Below are 16,159 nucleotides of genomic sequence, written 5' to 3'. Positions count from 1 at the left end.
GAGAGTGAGGACTGAGGAGGAGGACACAGAAAAAGTGTGGCTAGTAGACACACACAGCAGCACTATAATGTGTTTGTGAAAAAAGCAAAAGTGTTTGTTTTGAGAGAAAGAAAGGGTGTGTAGAAGCAGGTCCCTAACAAATGCTTTTACATGTGATAAAAGAAAAACACCACATACACCTACATTACTTTGCATGCTTCTATGTAAAAAAAAAATAAAAAAAAATTAAATCACCATCATCATCATCATTATTTTTACTTTTTTCCTCTCTGTTATATATATATATGTTTGAAAACTTCATAAAAATCCCATCTTTTTTCTCTCTCTCTTTTTAGTCTTTGCTCCCATTAGTACTTAAGTCTGTAATATTCTTGGAATCAAGCAAAACTTGGTCTTTCATGGTTTCATTCATTTGGTGATTGATTTTTCTAGACACCCTTTAAAGATTCATTTGGTGATTGATTTTTCTAGACACCCTTTAAAGATTTCATTTTTGTTGTTCTGTTCTGTTGTGTTGATTGTGAGTTTTGGGGTTGGGGGGTGTAAATGAAATTTGGGGTTTCAAAGTTTATTCCTTTTTCTTGTTTTTGAGTAATATTTTTTATTATTATATACTTACTTGGTTGCTTTTTGATTGTTTCAAGGTGTTTTTATTCTCTCTTCTTGAGCAGTCATATATGGTTTTTTGCATTTACTAATGCTTGTAACATTATCATATAAGTCTTTCTTTGTCTCATTTTCTTTGGATTTATTATTCCTTCTTTCTTCTCTGTGGGTTTTCTAGTACAAAGTTTTTGGCTTTCCACAAATTGGTAAAAAAAAAAAGATTATTTTTTTTACCTTGATTTATGGATATTGGGTTTCAAATAGTAACATCTTAAGAGGGTTTTGGGTTCTGAGGAAAATTTTGATTTGTCTTTTAACTGTGTGTTTTTTTCCTCTTTATTTTTTTTATTTTTTACTGTTTCTTGAAAATTAGTTTTTGCTGCTCTTTCTTACATAACTGATGTTCATGCAGAAGGAGAAATAGTTTAAAAAGATATTTTTAGTACTTCTGTATGCTTGTTTTTCTGTGTATGCATTTATATTAAGGTGGTTTGCTATCTATTCATTCTTTATCTTTTGCAGTTTATCATCATTTTACTATTTTTTTTTTCTGGCTTGATAGTCTAGTCTTCTGCAGTGACAAGACCTGTGACAATTTTTAATTGCAAAATTTCATTTTTTTGATACAAAAGGTGTAATCTTTATTAATGTTTAGCTGCTGTTGTGTAATGTGATAATGTTTGGATATGCAATATCAAGAAAAATTCCATTGTGTGTGTGAAAGTTCAAAGCTTTTTTCATCACTTAGCTTCCTGCCAAATTCATTATGTTGCTGACATGTGTTACCCTTTCTGTTTTTGTGTTTTCAGTACAATAATCTTCAAATCTTGAGGCCATTTGGAGTGTTGAGAACTATATTGGACTGTGCCATCTAGTGAAGGACATAATTACTTCTGAACAGTTTTCTTGTGCTTATCCAGAAAAGCTGAAAAAGATAAAATAGCATCATCATGCCTATAAGGCAGATGAAAGAAAGTTCAGAACAACACATTGTGATCAAACCCCATTTGCAAAACACCATGAATCCAGTTCAGAAAACCCCCAAGACTCCTCAAAATGGCAAAGGGCCACCAAATCAAGAACCCCAAAACAACAAAATCCATAACCAGACTTCACCCCCTTCAAGAAATAGAGGTAGAAGAAGGGGAAGAGGAGGCAGAAAGTCAGATCAAGGTGAGACCTTTATGAGGCCTAGTTCAAGGCCTTGTACAGCAGCAAGCAAGCCAGTTATAGCAGCTTCTGTTGAAGCAACAAATGTGTCAGGAGTTGAGAATAATGGAAGTAACTCAGGGTTTCCTTCTTCAAGCAAGTCTTTGTGTTTTGCCCCAAGACCAGGTTATGGGCAACTTGGGACAAAATGCATTGTAAAAGCAAACCATTTTTTGGCTGATTTACCAGACAAAGAGTTGAACCAGTATGATGTAAGTTGCTACACCCTGTATTTCAATTTGTTTGTCTGGTTTTGAGTTCACACGAGGTTTTGGTCTTACATGTACCAAAATGTTCGTTAATCTTGTGATTTAAACATCTCATGTTGAATCTTAGAACCAAAGATTGTTTTTGAAACGGACTAAAAAGGAAAACAAGACAAATAAATTGATCAAATAGAGTGAGTATTTGCTTTTTTGATGGTTTCTTTGAGCATCTTTGAAGAACTATAGTAAATTTTGTGTATTACTTTTTGGGGCCCTTAATCTGACATACCTGTGAAGTTTTTTTACCCTTGTTATTTCACTTGTTTTTACTCTGCTTTTTTCCCATAGCATTAATGACTTTCTGAATTTTGGTCAGAACTGTTGTGATAATTCTCTTTGTATTTTTTTGTATGTATTCCCCTTTAGAATACCAACTTTTTGCTGTTTGCTTGCAGGTTACTGTAATCCCTGAAGTGTCATCAAGAACTGTAAACAGAGCTATCATGGCAGAGCTGGTGAAACTGTACAAAGAATCCCACCTAGGGATGAAATTACCAGCTTATGATGGCAGGAAGAGTCTTTACACTGCTGGTGAACTTCCTTTTAAGTGGAAGGAGTTTACCATTAAGCTTATTGATGAAGATGATGTGATCAATGGTCCAAAGTAAGACTTTATTGTTTTTGTCCTCATTCATTTTGGATTGTTTCATACTTCAATTTAGAATTTACCACTAGATAGCTTTAAATGTAGAAAATCCTTTTACTCCTAAGCTTCTGAAGTCTTGTCAAAATATTACTAAGAATAAAAAAATAAGAAGATATCATTATCTCAAGTACTTTTTTAATCTGGCTCAGTCTATAGATTAATTAGCTAGCATTTGGACATAGATTTAGTTGAAACTTGGAAAAAATAATAATTTTGAAGTTGTGCTGGAAACTAGTTCTTGGAACTTTCTCAGTTGTGTTTGGACATGCATTTTACTTGTAAAAATTTTGAAGTTTTGTGAATGAAAGTGAAATTTTGAAGATAAATTTTAAAAAACTGACCAATTTTCATGAACAAACAGTGTTGTAAGTTGTAACAATATTTTTTAAAAATCTACTCCCAAAATTTATAGCCAAACGGGAGCTTAAGAAAGATGTTCTTTGTTTTCTTGTGTAATCATTCAATAAAATGTGCCTTAATCCCGAAGTAGTTGAGTCGGGCTATGCGATTATCTAAAACGGTTTCATCTCTGATTAGGCCTATTTCATTCCAATACTAAATAATTTGTCTTTGTTCTCTCTTGTGAATTGTAAAATGTTTTAGGAGAGAAAGAGAATATAAAGTGGTTATTAAGTTTGTTGCAAGAGCGAATCTACATCATCTGAGTGAATTTCTAGCTGGTAAGCGCGCTGATGGTCCAAAAGAAGCTCTTCAAATTCTGGACATTGTTTTGAGAGAGCTTTCGATCAAGAGGTAGACACTCCTTCAGTTTTTGTACCTGCATTTGATTTCTGTTAGGTTGAGTTTTTGTCTGATAATGCACATTTCTGTATAGGTATTGTCCTGTTGGAAGATCTTTCTTTTCGCCTGATATCCGCAAACCTCAGCCTCTTGGTGATGGTTTAGAAGCATGGTGTGGATTCTACCAGAGCATTAGACCGACCCAAATGGGCTTGTCGCTTAACATTGGTGATTTTACTGTCAATATTCAGATTAAATACAATGACTGTTGTGAAATTTCTAAAGAATGATATGATAGTTGTTCATGTAGTTAATCATTCCTAACTGTATTGGATCTTTGTATCCTGAATAACAGATATGGCTTCAGCTGCATTTATTGAAGCTCTACCTGTGATAGAGTTTGTAGCCCAGCTTCTTGGAAAAGATGTGTCGTCAAGACCCTTATCTGACTCGGATCGTGTAAAGGTAATAACATCTAACTGGACTTGAATGATTCCCTAGTCGAGTTAATGCTGTTAAGCTTGCTGCATTGCTTTTAGATGAAATGCTTTGGCCACTTTACACTTAGATTAACCTTTTAATTTTGCCTACATATGCCATCTAGATTAAGAAGGCTCTTAGAGGAGTGAAAGTTGAAGTGACACACAGGGGCAATGTCCGGAGAAAGTATAGAGTTTCAGGACTAACAACTCAGCCCACGAGAGAACTAGTGTAAGCTTTTTGTCTTGTGCCTTTGTATTTGTTACTCTTAACATTGTAATACAAGACATTTGTTCCGAGCGTAATCAAACTTAGGTTGACCTAATGCTCATTGTTACTTTGCTCAGATTTCCTGTTGATGACAATTTAACCATGAAGTCGGTAGTAGAATACTTTCAAGAAATGTATGGCTTTACAATAAAGAATACACATCTTCCATGCCTTCAAGTAGGGAACCAAAAGAAAGCCAACTATTTACCTATGGAGGTGAGAATATTATTCGATATGCGGTATAGCTTCAAAGCTTCATGTTTCTTTCAAACAGTTCTGAACGTGAAATGCTATTGTTTACTAGGCGTGTAAAATTGTTGAGGGACAACGATACACCAAAAGGTTGAGTGAGAAGCAAATTACTTCTCTTTTGAAGGTCACATGCCAAAGACCAAGAGATCGTGAGAACTCGATTTTGCAGGTATGCTGTTAGATTTGTACTTCATGCTTTCTTTCTGAATTTTATTATGTTTAGCTTGTCAATGATACCCCTACTGCTCGAACCAGTCGAAACCAGCTTATTGGCTTTTCAAATGTTACAGACCCTTTATGTTTAGAGTCTCCTTGTTTTTGTTATGTGAAATGCTTCAGAACAGTACTTGACTGTCTTGTAAAATATAGACTGTTCAACACAATGATTATAATGAAGACCCATATGCAAAGGAGTTTGGAATCAAAATCAGTGAAAAACAAGCATCGGTGGAAGCCCGCGTGCTGCCTGCTCCTTGGGTAAAAACACTACACACGAGCTTTAATTCTTCAGTCTTATTTAACCTGAATGCTCTATCCTTTGACCATCTACTTCTCTCATTTCTCCACAGCTAAAATATCATGAGACAGGGAAGGAGAAGGATTGTTTACCTCAAGTTGGGCAGTGGAATATGATGAACAAGGTCCTTTTTCCGCTTGTTTTCTTTCTTTTGTTGTTACAACAAGCAAATCATCAGTTTACTTACTACTTCTATGTTACACTATTCATGCATTAACATCATGAGTTCAATTTTGTTTTCCATGGTGGCAAAAAGAAAAAGATCCAATATCTCACTCTTTGTTTACTAAATCATACTTAGCTTTGTATTGCTTATTTTTCATATTATGGTAACAATCTTCTTCTTTGGGGTTTCTCAGTTGCTTTGTATTGTCTATTTTGGCTTTGCATTTTGCTAATGTCTAAACTTGATGTGTGCACAGAAAATGATAAATGGGATGACCGTCAACCGTTGGGCATGCATCAACTTTTCACGAAGTGTCCAAGAGAGTGTTGCTCGTGGCTTTTGTAACGAACTGGCTCAGATGTGTCAAGTATCTGGAATGGTAGTTGTTTTGCAAGCTCTTTCTCTTTGTTCCTTGTCCATTTCTCTTTCAGTCCATGTTTGTTAATAGACACGAAGACAATTGACCTTTGTTCCTGTGGGTTATGCTGACAGGAGTTCAATCCGGAACCAATAATTCCAATATACATGGCCAGGCCAGATCAAGTAGAGAAAGCCTTGAAGCATGTATATCATTCATGCGTAAACAAGCTAAAAGGAAAAGAACTTGAGCTTCTATTGGTCATTCTACCAGATAACAATGGGTCCCTCTATGGTATGGTGAAATAACTTTCATATGTTGAATTGAGATAGCTTTGAAGATTGCCGCCTTCTCAAACTTTCTTACGCCATTATCTTGTAGGTGACATAAAGCGGATATGTGAGACTGATCTTGGTTTAATAACCCAATGCTGTCTGACAAAGCATGTATTCAAGATCAGCAAACAATATTTGGCAAATGTATCCTTGAAGATCAATGTCAAGGTGCGTCTGAGTTAGCTACCTACTTATAATATGGCATTAAATCCTTTTATTTCTAAATTTGCATTCTTACTAATACTTTCTGATGTGGAATCAGATGGGTGGTCGAAACACTGTCCTGTTGGATGCTATTAGCTGTAGAATACCATTGGTAAGTGATATACCTACCATCATATTTGGAGCAGATGTGACCCACCCTGAAAATGGAGAAGACTCTAGCCCTTCAATTGCAGCTGTAAGTTCCTTATTTGAGGTCATGCTTCTTAATCTCCTGTTTTCCGGTGTAGCAGGAACCTCAATTTCCTAATCTGACTGCAGGTAGTAGCTTCTCAAGATTGGCCTGAGGTGACGAAATACGCTGGTCTTGTTTGCGCTCAAGCTCATAGACAAGAACTTATACAAGATTTGTACAAGACATGGCATGATCCTGCACGTGGAACAGTTAGTGGTGGCATGATAAGGTATTCTTTCTATGAGTTCTGTTTCTTAATTTTCAATGTATTTATTGTCGTTTGATGAAAGATTGCTTACACTGGTGTTACTGTATCTATTTTGCAGGGATCTCCTTATATCCTTCAGAAAGGCCACAGGCCAAAAGCCACAAAGGATAATCTTTTATCGGCAAGTCCCTCACTCTTAAGTCTTTTGATAGATGACCCTACAGTGACTAGCATAAACATTTCTTGATTTTTGCATTTCGAGACATGCATTGTAATTAATGACTTCTTTTGTCGATTCGGATGATTTGCTTAATTTCCCCAGTCTTATTAGTGCATTTTGTGTGCAGGGATGGAGTGAGTGAAGGGCAATTTTACCAAGTACTGCTTTTCGAGTTGGATGCAATTAGGAAGGTACGTGCTAATCCTGTCAATGCCTCTTCCTCTGGTTTCTACTTCACCATATATGATTTTAATCTGACGAAAAGTTCTTTCGTGCAGGCTTGTGCATCTCTAGAGCCAAATTACCAACCGCCAGTAACTTTTATTGTGGTACAGAAACGGCATCACACCCGACTATTTGCTAATAATCACAAGGACAGGAGCAGCATTGATAGGAGTGGAAACATATTGCCTGGTAAACTATCCTTAGTCTTAGACACACTTCAGAGATATGGTCTAGTATCATGACCGCTTACCATCGTTTTCTTCGTCAGGTACTGTGGTTGATACAAAAATCTGTCATCCAACAGAATTCGACTTCTATCTTTGTAGCCACGCTGGCATTCAGGTATATATAACCGAAACAACCTTTTTCCTCTGTTGGAATCATTATCTACAAATGCTAAAAGCATGAACTTTTGTTCCATCACAAATTATGCATTACACATTATAATTGATGCACTACTTCATCTTGGCAGGGTACAAGCCGTCCTGCACATTACCATGTTCTGTGGGATGAAAACAATTTCACAGCAGACGGAATCCAGTCCTTGACTAACAATCTCTGCTATACATATGCAAGGTGCACGCGTTCTGTCTCTGTGGGTAAGTGAAAAATGTATACATAAAGTTGGGCTATAGTACTAAGGAAATATAAACCTCAAGAAAATGATGATCTCTTTAAGTAAAGCTTTTGCATTTTTCGTGTAAACGATATTGTCTAAGCTCTTGCCTGTCCATAGATTTTGAAGTTGAAACATGAAACATGAAAATTTGAGTTTTTGAACCAATATGTTTCAAAGTTTGTAAACTTAGATGAGCTAAAAAGATTGTTTTTATTGCAGTTCCTCCAGCATATTATGCACATTTAGCTGCATTTCGAGCCAGATTCTACATGGAACCAGACATGCCGGAAAATAATTCAGGCAGCCCTCATCAAGGCAGCAGCAAGGCTATACGAGAGACGGGTGTTAGACCGTTGCCCGCGCTTAAAGAAAATGTGAAGAGAGTAATGTTTTATTGTTAGGAAGAAGAATAAACAAGGGAGTAGCAAATGTAGCAAATAGTAGGGGTTCAGACCACATGCATCTTTGTTTGTATATGTATGTATGTTGATCATCCTAGGTTAATTTTCATGTTAGTTTTAATGATGTAAAGCGGCTTTGTTTTCAATTAATGGTAATTAGTTTAGCAATGTAGCCAGATTAATCCAATGTTTAATCAAATCCAAGTAGAAATAACTCTTCCTAATCCTAAAGAGTAGTGTACTTCTGTCTTTTTTTCTTATTCGTCTTCTTGATGGAATATTAATAACTCGGTTTTTGATTAAAATCAAAATTAAATTTATTTAAGCGATCTTTTAACTATTAAAACCTAATCAAACTAATCATCAAATGATTGATATATATACATAGGCTTGCAATGTATAGCCACTAGAAACCAAGCCATTGACATTGGACTTGTAAATTTGATTCATAGTCTTTTGGGCGCGATCAATCTCTATTCGAACTCTCTTTACTTGTAGGAGTACATTTTGAATTTGTCAATTATGTTATAGCCGTTGTCCTACTCAAATGATTTTACTGAACTTCTCAATATGATAAATAAATACTTTTGTATTTAAAAAAGTTTGGCAAAAAATATAAAGTTATTAATTATATAGCTTCGATCAACACTAATTTGTCCATTTCCTTATTTCCCCCTTTTTTCTCATTTGGGCTGGCCCAATATTTATCAAACACTTCCATTCAGCAAACAATGGAAGTATGAATTCACGACAGCTCATGTTTGATAACCACAATATATGTCTTCAAATGTTAGGTCCGCCTCTTACTTAATTATTGATTGTGAGAGGAAAAGTATAACACATTTCGATATTTAGAGGAAAGAAAAACTCTAGTTATTTTTTCGAAAGGTAAATGAGTTAATACTATATTCAAATTAAAAAAATTCCAGTATAGTTCCCCTAGGATGAAATAGTTACACTTCAAATTCCTCAGTTCATCTTATAAGTTTTGGGCCCAAGGATAGTATAAAAGAGAAAATTTTGGGCCATCTAAAATAAATTGATGATATTTGAATTCAACTACAAGAATCACGGTTCAGGAGATTACTCTGTACAAATATCGAGTGCAAGTAAGTATTTTCTGAACAAAATGTTAAAGCGAAACCAAATTATGCTTTCGGATTTAAGCTTTATGCCCATGAGTCTTGAGATCAAATGGACAGTTTATTACGAGAAACTTACAGAAATTTCATATATTTGGGGGTTAATTACATCCTATCCCAGAAGTTTCTCCAATTAAAAAAAATTTGATTTTATTGCTCTAGGATATATTCTTTTGTTGTCTGATACATTGCAAATGATACATTACTTAATGGGAGAGATGTATCCGGGAGGGGAGGGATGTATTCGAGGGGGATAGGGATGTATTCGAGAAGAGATAGGGATGTAGGATGTATTGAGAGGAAATTTTAGTAATTTTTTTAAATAATGGACAATTTTATAAATTATGATATCTTATAAAGTTGTGTATTTATGTAATTTTTTCATTACTTTTATAAAAATATAAACAATCAAGTATTAGTTAATTAATTCTCCCTCTGTCCCATATTAGGTATCAACATTATTATAAATTTAAAATCTTTTCATTTGAAGCTCTATTGAAAACAACAAGTAAATAGTAGAAGCATTTTTTTCATAAATAATTTAAAAGTGTTGTGAAAATACCATGATGCAAAATCTAATAGAACTACCCGCGGTACTTATTGCGACCCTTTCAAGTTCTATTAACGGTGTGTTCGATACGAATAAAAATATTTTCATGTTAATTGATCAAGTTTTTTTGAGAATTATTCTATCTACAAAAATAATTTTTTTAAAAAATAAGACAAATGATTTTTCTTATGAAAATTGAAAAAAACAAGTTTCATACATGACATTCGAATATGTCATTTCTTCCAACACACCTCATTGAGTGATTTTGAATGATCTCATATGAAAAAAGCCTTAAGTTGAGTGATTTACTAATACAAAATAAAGTTAAATGATTTTTATACATATTCTTCATAGTTCACTGACCTTTTAAAATATTTACTCTACGAATTAAAATTACTTACATTTTCCTAAAAAACCCTTTCAAAGAAGTAATTTTCCATAAAAAACATTTAATTTCCACCCTAAACTCCATGTAAACTCAACAATAAACAAATATAACTCAACATCTTAGAATACAAATTATATAGCTTACTCATCCTACACTTATATCTTGTAATAATATTCTTATTATGGTTCTTTAATATTCCCCCTTTTTTTCAGCCTCAACTATATGAACATTTTCTTCACTAAATCTCTTGGGAGAATTGAAATTCCTAGCTGGATATCACTTCATGGGACCATTAACCATTTGTAGAATACAACAAATTCCTACAAGTAAACTGATATTTTCCTCTTATTTCCATGAAAAGTAAATAAATAACAAAACCTTATGAGTCACTTTAGACAAAATATTGCAAAGAATCAATTAACTTTTATATGCATATCTTTTTTAAATACTAAGTATAAGAAAAGTCTCAAGATTCTTGCACCATATATGAACCTTCCTAACTAGAAAAACAAGACAAAATTAAAAGTCATGTTCAACTGAAATTTGTATATGTATATGTATACAAAGCAGTTTCATATCAACATCATATTAGAAAAAAATTAAAAAAATAAAATTGTGGGTTGTATATATTCTGTGGTTTCACATGCATCATCTGTTTTTTAATGGAAAAATGATGTATTCCAAGCTGTCTACTATGATTCCACATAAAGAAGATCTTTAAGGAAATGCATAGATCATCTTGTGTAACGAAATTGTTATGTGTTTTTCATTATAATTTGAGTTAATGGTTAAAAAAACACCTAAATTATCACTATTAATTCACGAGTTTTATATCTTAATTATCCATTGTTCTCTGTATCTATCTGATTTATCTCTCTCTTTTGTATTAAAACATATATACTTCGATGCTGAGTTGGTCAAATATATATATGTTTCCAATCGACAATAGGTCAACTTAGCATAAAAATGTGCTTTTATACAACAAGAGTGATATATAGTTGAAACATGAAACTTGTGAAAAAATGATAATTTAGATAGGTAATAGAATAATGGCTCGTTGAGGTGTGAAACTTGTAAAAAGATGATAATTAATTTAGATGTGCTTTTTATCGTTAACTCTTTTTTTTCATACATAATTTCATATTCCTCCATCTAGCCAAACAGAATAACCTAGCTAGTTAGTTAATTAATCTTTGTTCTGAAAATCCCAGACACTATTTAAACTAAAGTTTATGGTGTATGTAGGGATGTAGGTGGGGTGGGGGTAGGGAATTTGTTAGTTTAAACAGAAACAATAACTACACCTCAATTCTAAACAAGTCATGATTGAGTGTTTGAACTTTGAATCTTCACATGTGACTCCATCTAGACTCATCCAATCAAATATTATATCAAATGAAACTGAAAATTAACAATAATTAAATTGACTAATTTTACACAAATAGTTAGTCAATTTTGACAAACTTCATATTGAACATGTTGTTGATCGATTCTTCTTTCTTTTAGAGTATACAAATCTAAAATTAAGCTTTAACCGACAAATTTAAAATTAGACCTGAGATTTGAATTTGATTAGACTTTAATTCAAATTCAAACCTCAAGTTCAAAATTAGGTTTTGTTTGACAAAGTTCAATTTCAGACTTTAGATTCACGTATCTGAAGTTAATTTTGAAACAGCTAAATTATGGAGTTGGTGTCATAAAAATGTGGGGCAATCGTTCTTTATTGATAAATTGCAGAGGACAATAGAATCTTTACGTAAGACAAAGTCTGTTTGTTTCATTTTTGTACTCACTCAGATCCACATCCACTGGGAGTTTAATGAAATAGTCCTTCCTTTTTTTGGTTTATTTATTATTATATTATATGATCTCACAATGTAGTAACATAAGACAAACACTTTGTAACAACACATGGGATGAAGTGAAATATTGGAAAAAACAAATATATATTTCTGATCCACAATTATTATTATTATAGTTTCTGTAATTGAAAAATAATCGTTGTCATAAATTTCAAAATTCGTAAAGACTACTTTTCAAAGTAGTCAGTAAACGCAATTTCTACCTTACATTAATTAGATGGAGAATTAACAAAATTTCTCCTCAATATCTATCTTTTATATTTTCTATATGATAAAAAAATAAATTCAGTGTATTAAGTAAATGAGTACATTATTAATGTTTAATAGGAGTATATATTTATTTTCCTTTTTTTTTTTTTGTTTTTTTTGTTTGTTTTTGCTTCCTTAATTCTAAGTTAAGGTGTCCATTGCACTTGGTCATTGTAATGGATTAGCATCATGTGGTCCTAATTAAAGAAATAATAAACCGTAAAGAGGATTACATGATCATTAAATGGCTTTTGTGTGATGTTATACCAAACTAATTGATCATAATTAAAGGTCTCTATGTCTCTTCCACATTATAAAGAGTGTACAATAAAATGATTTCATTTCATAGTTGAGAAAAACCATGAACGGGAACTTTGGAGGTTGTCTCTCGGAATAGATCACGAATTCAAATCGTGAAAATAACTATTACCAGCTAATATTTGTCAGGTCATAAATTCGAATCGTGAAAACAACTATTACCCACTAATACTTGCAATGGCATAGGTGTGTTAGCTCTTTCTCCAAATCCTCATTTTCATAGGTTGTCTACATGACACCCTTTAGATGTGCTAGCTCTAATCCTTCTCTAGACCCTGCGTGAATACGGAATGAGAAAAACATAATGATGGATTCTTGACTTTAACATGTTTGAAGAACACTTATAATGTGTTTATGTTAATGATTACTAGAAGCAAAAAAAGATCCATAATTTTCTTTACTTTAAAACAATAGTGAATAAAGCAATGAAACAAACTTAGGTTTAAAAAAACAGGGTCAACACAACCTCAGAAAATAAAATAAATGTAAACTTATCAAGATTTGGTCCATTTTCTGAGAAAATCTTGGTTTTATTGATAAGGCTCACTTCTCAAAGCATATTAACAAATCTTCAAAATAATCATAAGTTTGTTAAGACTCAAAAATAAAAAAAATACAAAAAACACAATTAGAAGATAGAAAAGAAAAATACCTCTCGATTTGTTAGGTATACTACGAAAAATTGCATCAATCGATAGACATCGAATTAGTAGGTATATAGAAAATTAGTTTGAGCCAAGGTACTACACACCGTCCTTTTCACACGGGATCACATTGGATATGTTGTGAAGAAAGAATCGAAAAACCCCCTATTCAAATGAAACTCATAAAAAAGCAAATCTAAGAAAGTAGAGAGTACATAACATTACCCTTAAATTTAGTTTCTTTCTTTCCCCACTGCATATTCATGAAAAAAAATAGGGTTAAGATTATTTTTCGTAGTACGAACTAACGGGTGAAGCAACCACATGATCTAATCTTGCCTCAATATAAATTTGTAGGTAAGTTTAGATCATGCTGGCAGCTTCAACTGATAGTGGTCTACGCTATCAATATAACAAAACCCTAATATTGTTGAAGAAGAAGAAGAAGAAGAAACCTAAGTTTATATGACTTTCTCAACAAAGAGGGCTAGGGGTATAAATAGGGGTGTGAGGAAGAAAAATAAAGGGGAATTATCACTTAAAAGAAGTTTTTTTTTTTTTTTTTTTTTGGTGGGGGATATGTAGTAAAGATAAGAGAAATTAATAAATATTGGTGAATGAAAAGGGTGTCAAAAAAATAAATGATATTCCGCCCCAAGTCCGTCCATTTTTATTTGTTCATATTTGATTTGGGATAGTCCTTAAGAATGATAATTTTACCATTATTACTAGAAGCAAGGGTAATATTTCCATCGCAAATTAATAAAAATTTTGTACTATAGAATAGGGTGTACATGACTGGGTTGGTTCGGGTTTTTCAAATATCAAACCAAACCATTTGTGTAAAAATTTTTAATTTATAAACCAAGTCAAACTAATAAAATTCAGATTTTTCAACCTCTGGTTGGTTCGGGTTTTCCAAATACCAAATCAAACCATTGTGTCGAATTTTTAAATTTATAAATCAAACCAAACTAATAAACCTTGGGTTTTTTTCAGATTTTTGGATTTTTTCGGTAAAGTTTGCATATAAACATATAATTAACTTGTGCTCCAAATATTTCTTTAGTCCAACCAAAATACAATTATCTAAGGTGTTTCTTAAGAAAATAACACAAAATATGAGATGAGTACTTATGACACTAAAATATTCAATAAAAAATAATAATGAAATCATCATATAAAATAAATATTGCAAAGTCATATGAAAATGATCATAATTTAAAGTACTAAATCATGCTAAAATAAGTTTAATAAGTATTACTTACATTACTAAATATTTAAGGAAAATTAAAATTAGATTATGTATTTTAATTGTCTAAACCAATGTAAACTAAAGAACAAATATTCAATATTATTGTCATTCTTAGTGTTGAATTGATTTTCTTTTTGCATTAGTATTAATTTGATTTTGATTTAAGTTTTGTTATAATTATCAACATCTATGAACTATAATCTTTATTGGACCATTCCGAATTCTAAGTTTTAAACTTGAAATAATATAGTAAAAGATAAAAACTATGAAATAGTATAAGAAATATTTTTAAATTATATCAAAGTAAATATTTTTATGTATAAAATAAAATTTTAAAATTACATATATAATGTCGGGTTGGTTTTTTTTAGTTAAAACCAAACTAACCCAAATATAGTCGGGGTTTTTTCCAATACCAAACCAAGTCAAACCAAATCACTAGTTGGATTTGTTTTTCGGTTTGACTCGATTTGCGATTTGGTTCGGTTTTGTACACCCTTACTATAGAATATGATTTCTCTAACTCATTTCGCTCACTAAACAATACAGGTGGGAAAAAAACCCTCACTGAAATAGTAGGAAACTTCTAATTTTTCCATATAAAAACGTTATTGTTTTTTCTTTTCTCATTGATTCAAAAATCAAAATATCGTTGAAAATAGCCAAGGATTCTTCATGGAAATATAGTGATTTTATTAATAGTGTACATCACTCATATTAGTTATGAGTCATCTAAATATTGAAAAATAAATAATGTTTAATAATAAGGATAATTTTTTTATATAAAATAACAAATTATTTCTTAATTATTAAAGTTAGATATATATTTTAATATAATGAACATGTAATAGAGAAAGCATATATATATATATATATATATATATATATACATACTTAAAATAGGAGCAACAATATATTTATATTTTGATGTTAAAGGGTGGTCCCAAAGCCAAGTGATACAAATTGAATATTGTCACGCCAAGACTAGCCACCATGCAGATTGCAGATAGGTTAGTGTGAGTTTCTAAATTTTGTAAGAGCATTTATTAACTTTAGGGTTGGAAGGTGGGGGACCCTTTCATCCGCACCGCGAAAAATCACATGCATGTCTGATTCTTTTTTTTTACGAGTTAAAGTTATAATTTTCTTTTTCTTTCTAAAATGTATATATGGTGGTGAGAATCAAATCCAATACTTTTTATTTACTTTTGTTTGTGTATGACCTTCTGATCATTTGAAGAAAATTAAAATATTTAAGATAAACACTTTTATAACGGTAGCTTTCATTTTCTGTTTTACTCACAATATGTGCAAAAATAGTGTAGATACATATATATGTAAAACATATTTCCCTTACATATATATAATTCAAATCGAATGAAATATATACAATATGTCTACGGTAAAACCTCTACATCTTTCACTAATTCCCTTCAAAGGATGGTGCTAAATGACCGAAAGGCGATTCAATTGAATCTCTCTTTTGTCAAAAGATTATCACATAAAATTTCAATTTAATCTACAATAAATTATTTTATTTTTTGTGGTGTGATTTTCCAATCAAGTATTGTATTTCGAGGTTAGATCTAACTCTTTTCATTATAACTTTTTGTTTGGAATAAAATTTACACTATTGAATAATAGCTTAATCGGAAAAATAATAATTACTTCATTATATTTTGGGAATTTTTTTTTATCAGAATTACTAACTCAACTAATAACTTCCATCTCCCCACCCAATATTTCACAATATTTTTTCTCCTTATAAACACGTATGTGGATGAACGGTTTGTGCACTAACTAAAACACAACTACATTAATTAAAAACGTCA

General features: G+C 31.9%; 1 protein-coding gene and 1 long non-coding RNA gene across 4 annotated transcripts; one reads left to right on the top strand and one right to left on the bottom strand.

Annotated features, from left to right (window-relative positions):
- Positions 1 to 271: 271 nt before the first annotated feature.
- LOC125851831 (protein argonaute 10-like) lies at positions 272 to 8,139 on the top strand. 3 transcript variants are annotated; one of them, XM_049531564.1, is made up of 22 exons: positions 272 to 415; positions 1,416 to 2,027; positions 2,477 to 2,685; positions 3,331 to 3,480; positions 3,563 to 3,696; positions 3,824 to 3,933; positions 4,073 to 4,179; positions 4,296 to 4,434; positions 4,523 to 4,639; positions 4,840 to 4,947; positions 5,040 to 5,111; positions 5,410 to 5,532; positions 5,646 to 5,805; positions 5,893 to 6,014; positions 6,109 to 6,246; positions 6,330 to 6,472; positions 6,570 to 6,632; positions 6,799 to 6,862; positions 6,950 to 7,085; positions 7,165 to 7,238; positions 7,369 to 7,495; positions 7,735 to 8,139. In XM_049531564.1, the coding sequence occupies exons 2-22, from the start codon at positions 1,557 to 1,559 to the stop codon at positions 7,914 to 7,916; spliced, it is 2,949 nt and encodes a 982-aa protein (XP_049387521.1). In that variant the 5' UTR covers positions 272 to 415; positions 1,416 to 1,556; the 3' UTR covers positions 7,917 to 8,139. The 3 variants fall into 3 exon arrangements, with proteins under 3 accessions (XP_049387521.1, XP_049387522.1, XP_049387523.1); XM_049531565.1 differs by having other exon boundaries at positions 311 to 454; XM_049531566.1 differs by lacking the exon at positions 272 to 415 and adding an exon at positions 516 to 812.
- A 4,297-nt stretch (positions 8,140 to 12,436) lies between these two features.
- LOC125851832 (uncharacterized) lies at positions 12,437 to 13,586 on the bottom strand. The gene is made up of 2 exons (XR_007444941.1): positions 13,298 to 13,586; positions 12,437 to 12,703 (listed from the first exon to the last, which is right to left on the bottom strand). It is a non-coding gene; the product is annotated as an uncharacterized LOC125851832 (long non-coding RNA).
- Positions 13,587 to 16,159: the final 2,573 nt, after the last annotated feature.

This window comes from Solanum stenotomum, unplaced genomic scaffold (genome assembly GCF_019186545.1).
Source record: "Solanum stenotomum isolate F172 unplaced genomic scaffold, ASM1918654v1 scaffold30406, whole genome shotgun sequence".
Taxonomy (NCBI): domain Eukaryota; kingdom Viridiplantae; phylum Streptophyta; class Magnoliopsida; order Solanales; family Solanaceae; genus Solanum; species Solanum stenotomum.
Note: the sequence above shows the minus strand (reverse complement) of the source record. Positions and strands in the feature narration are given on the sequence as shown.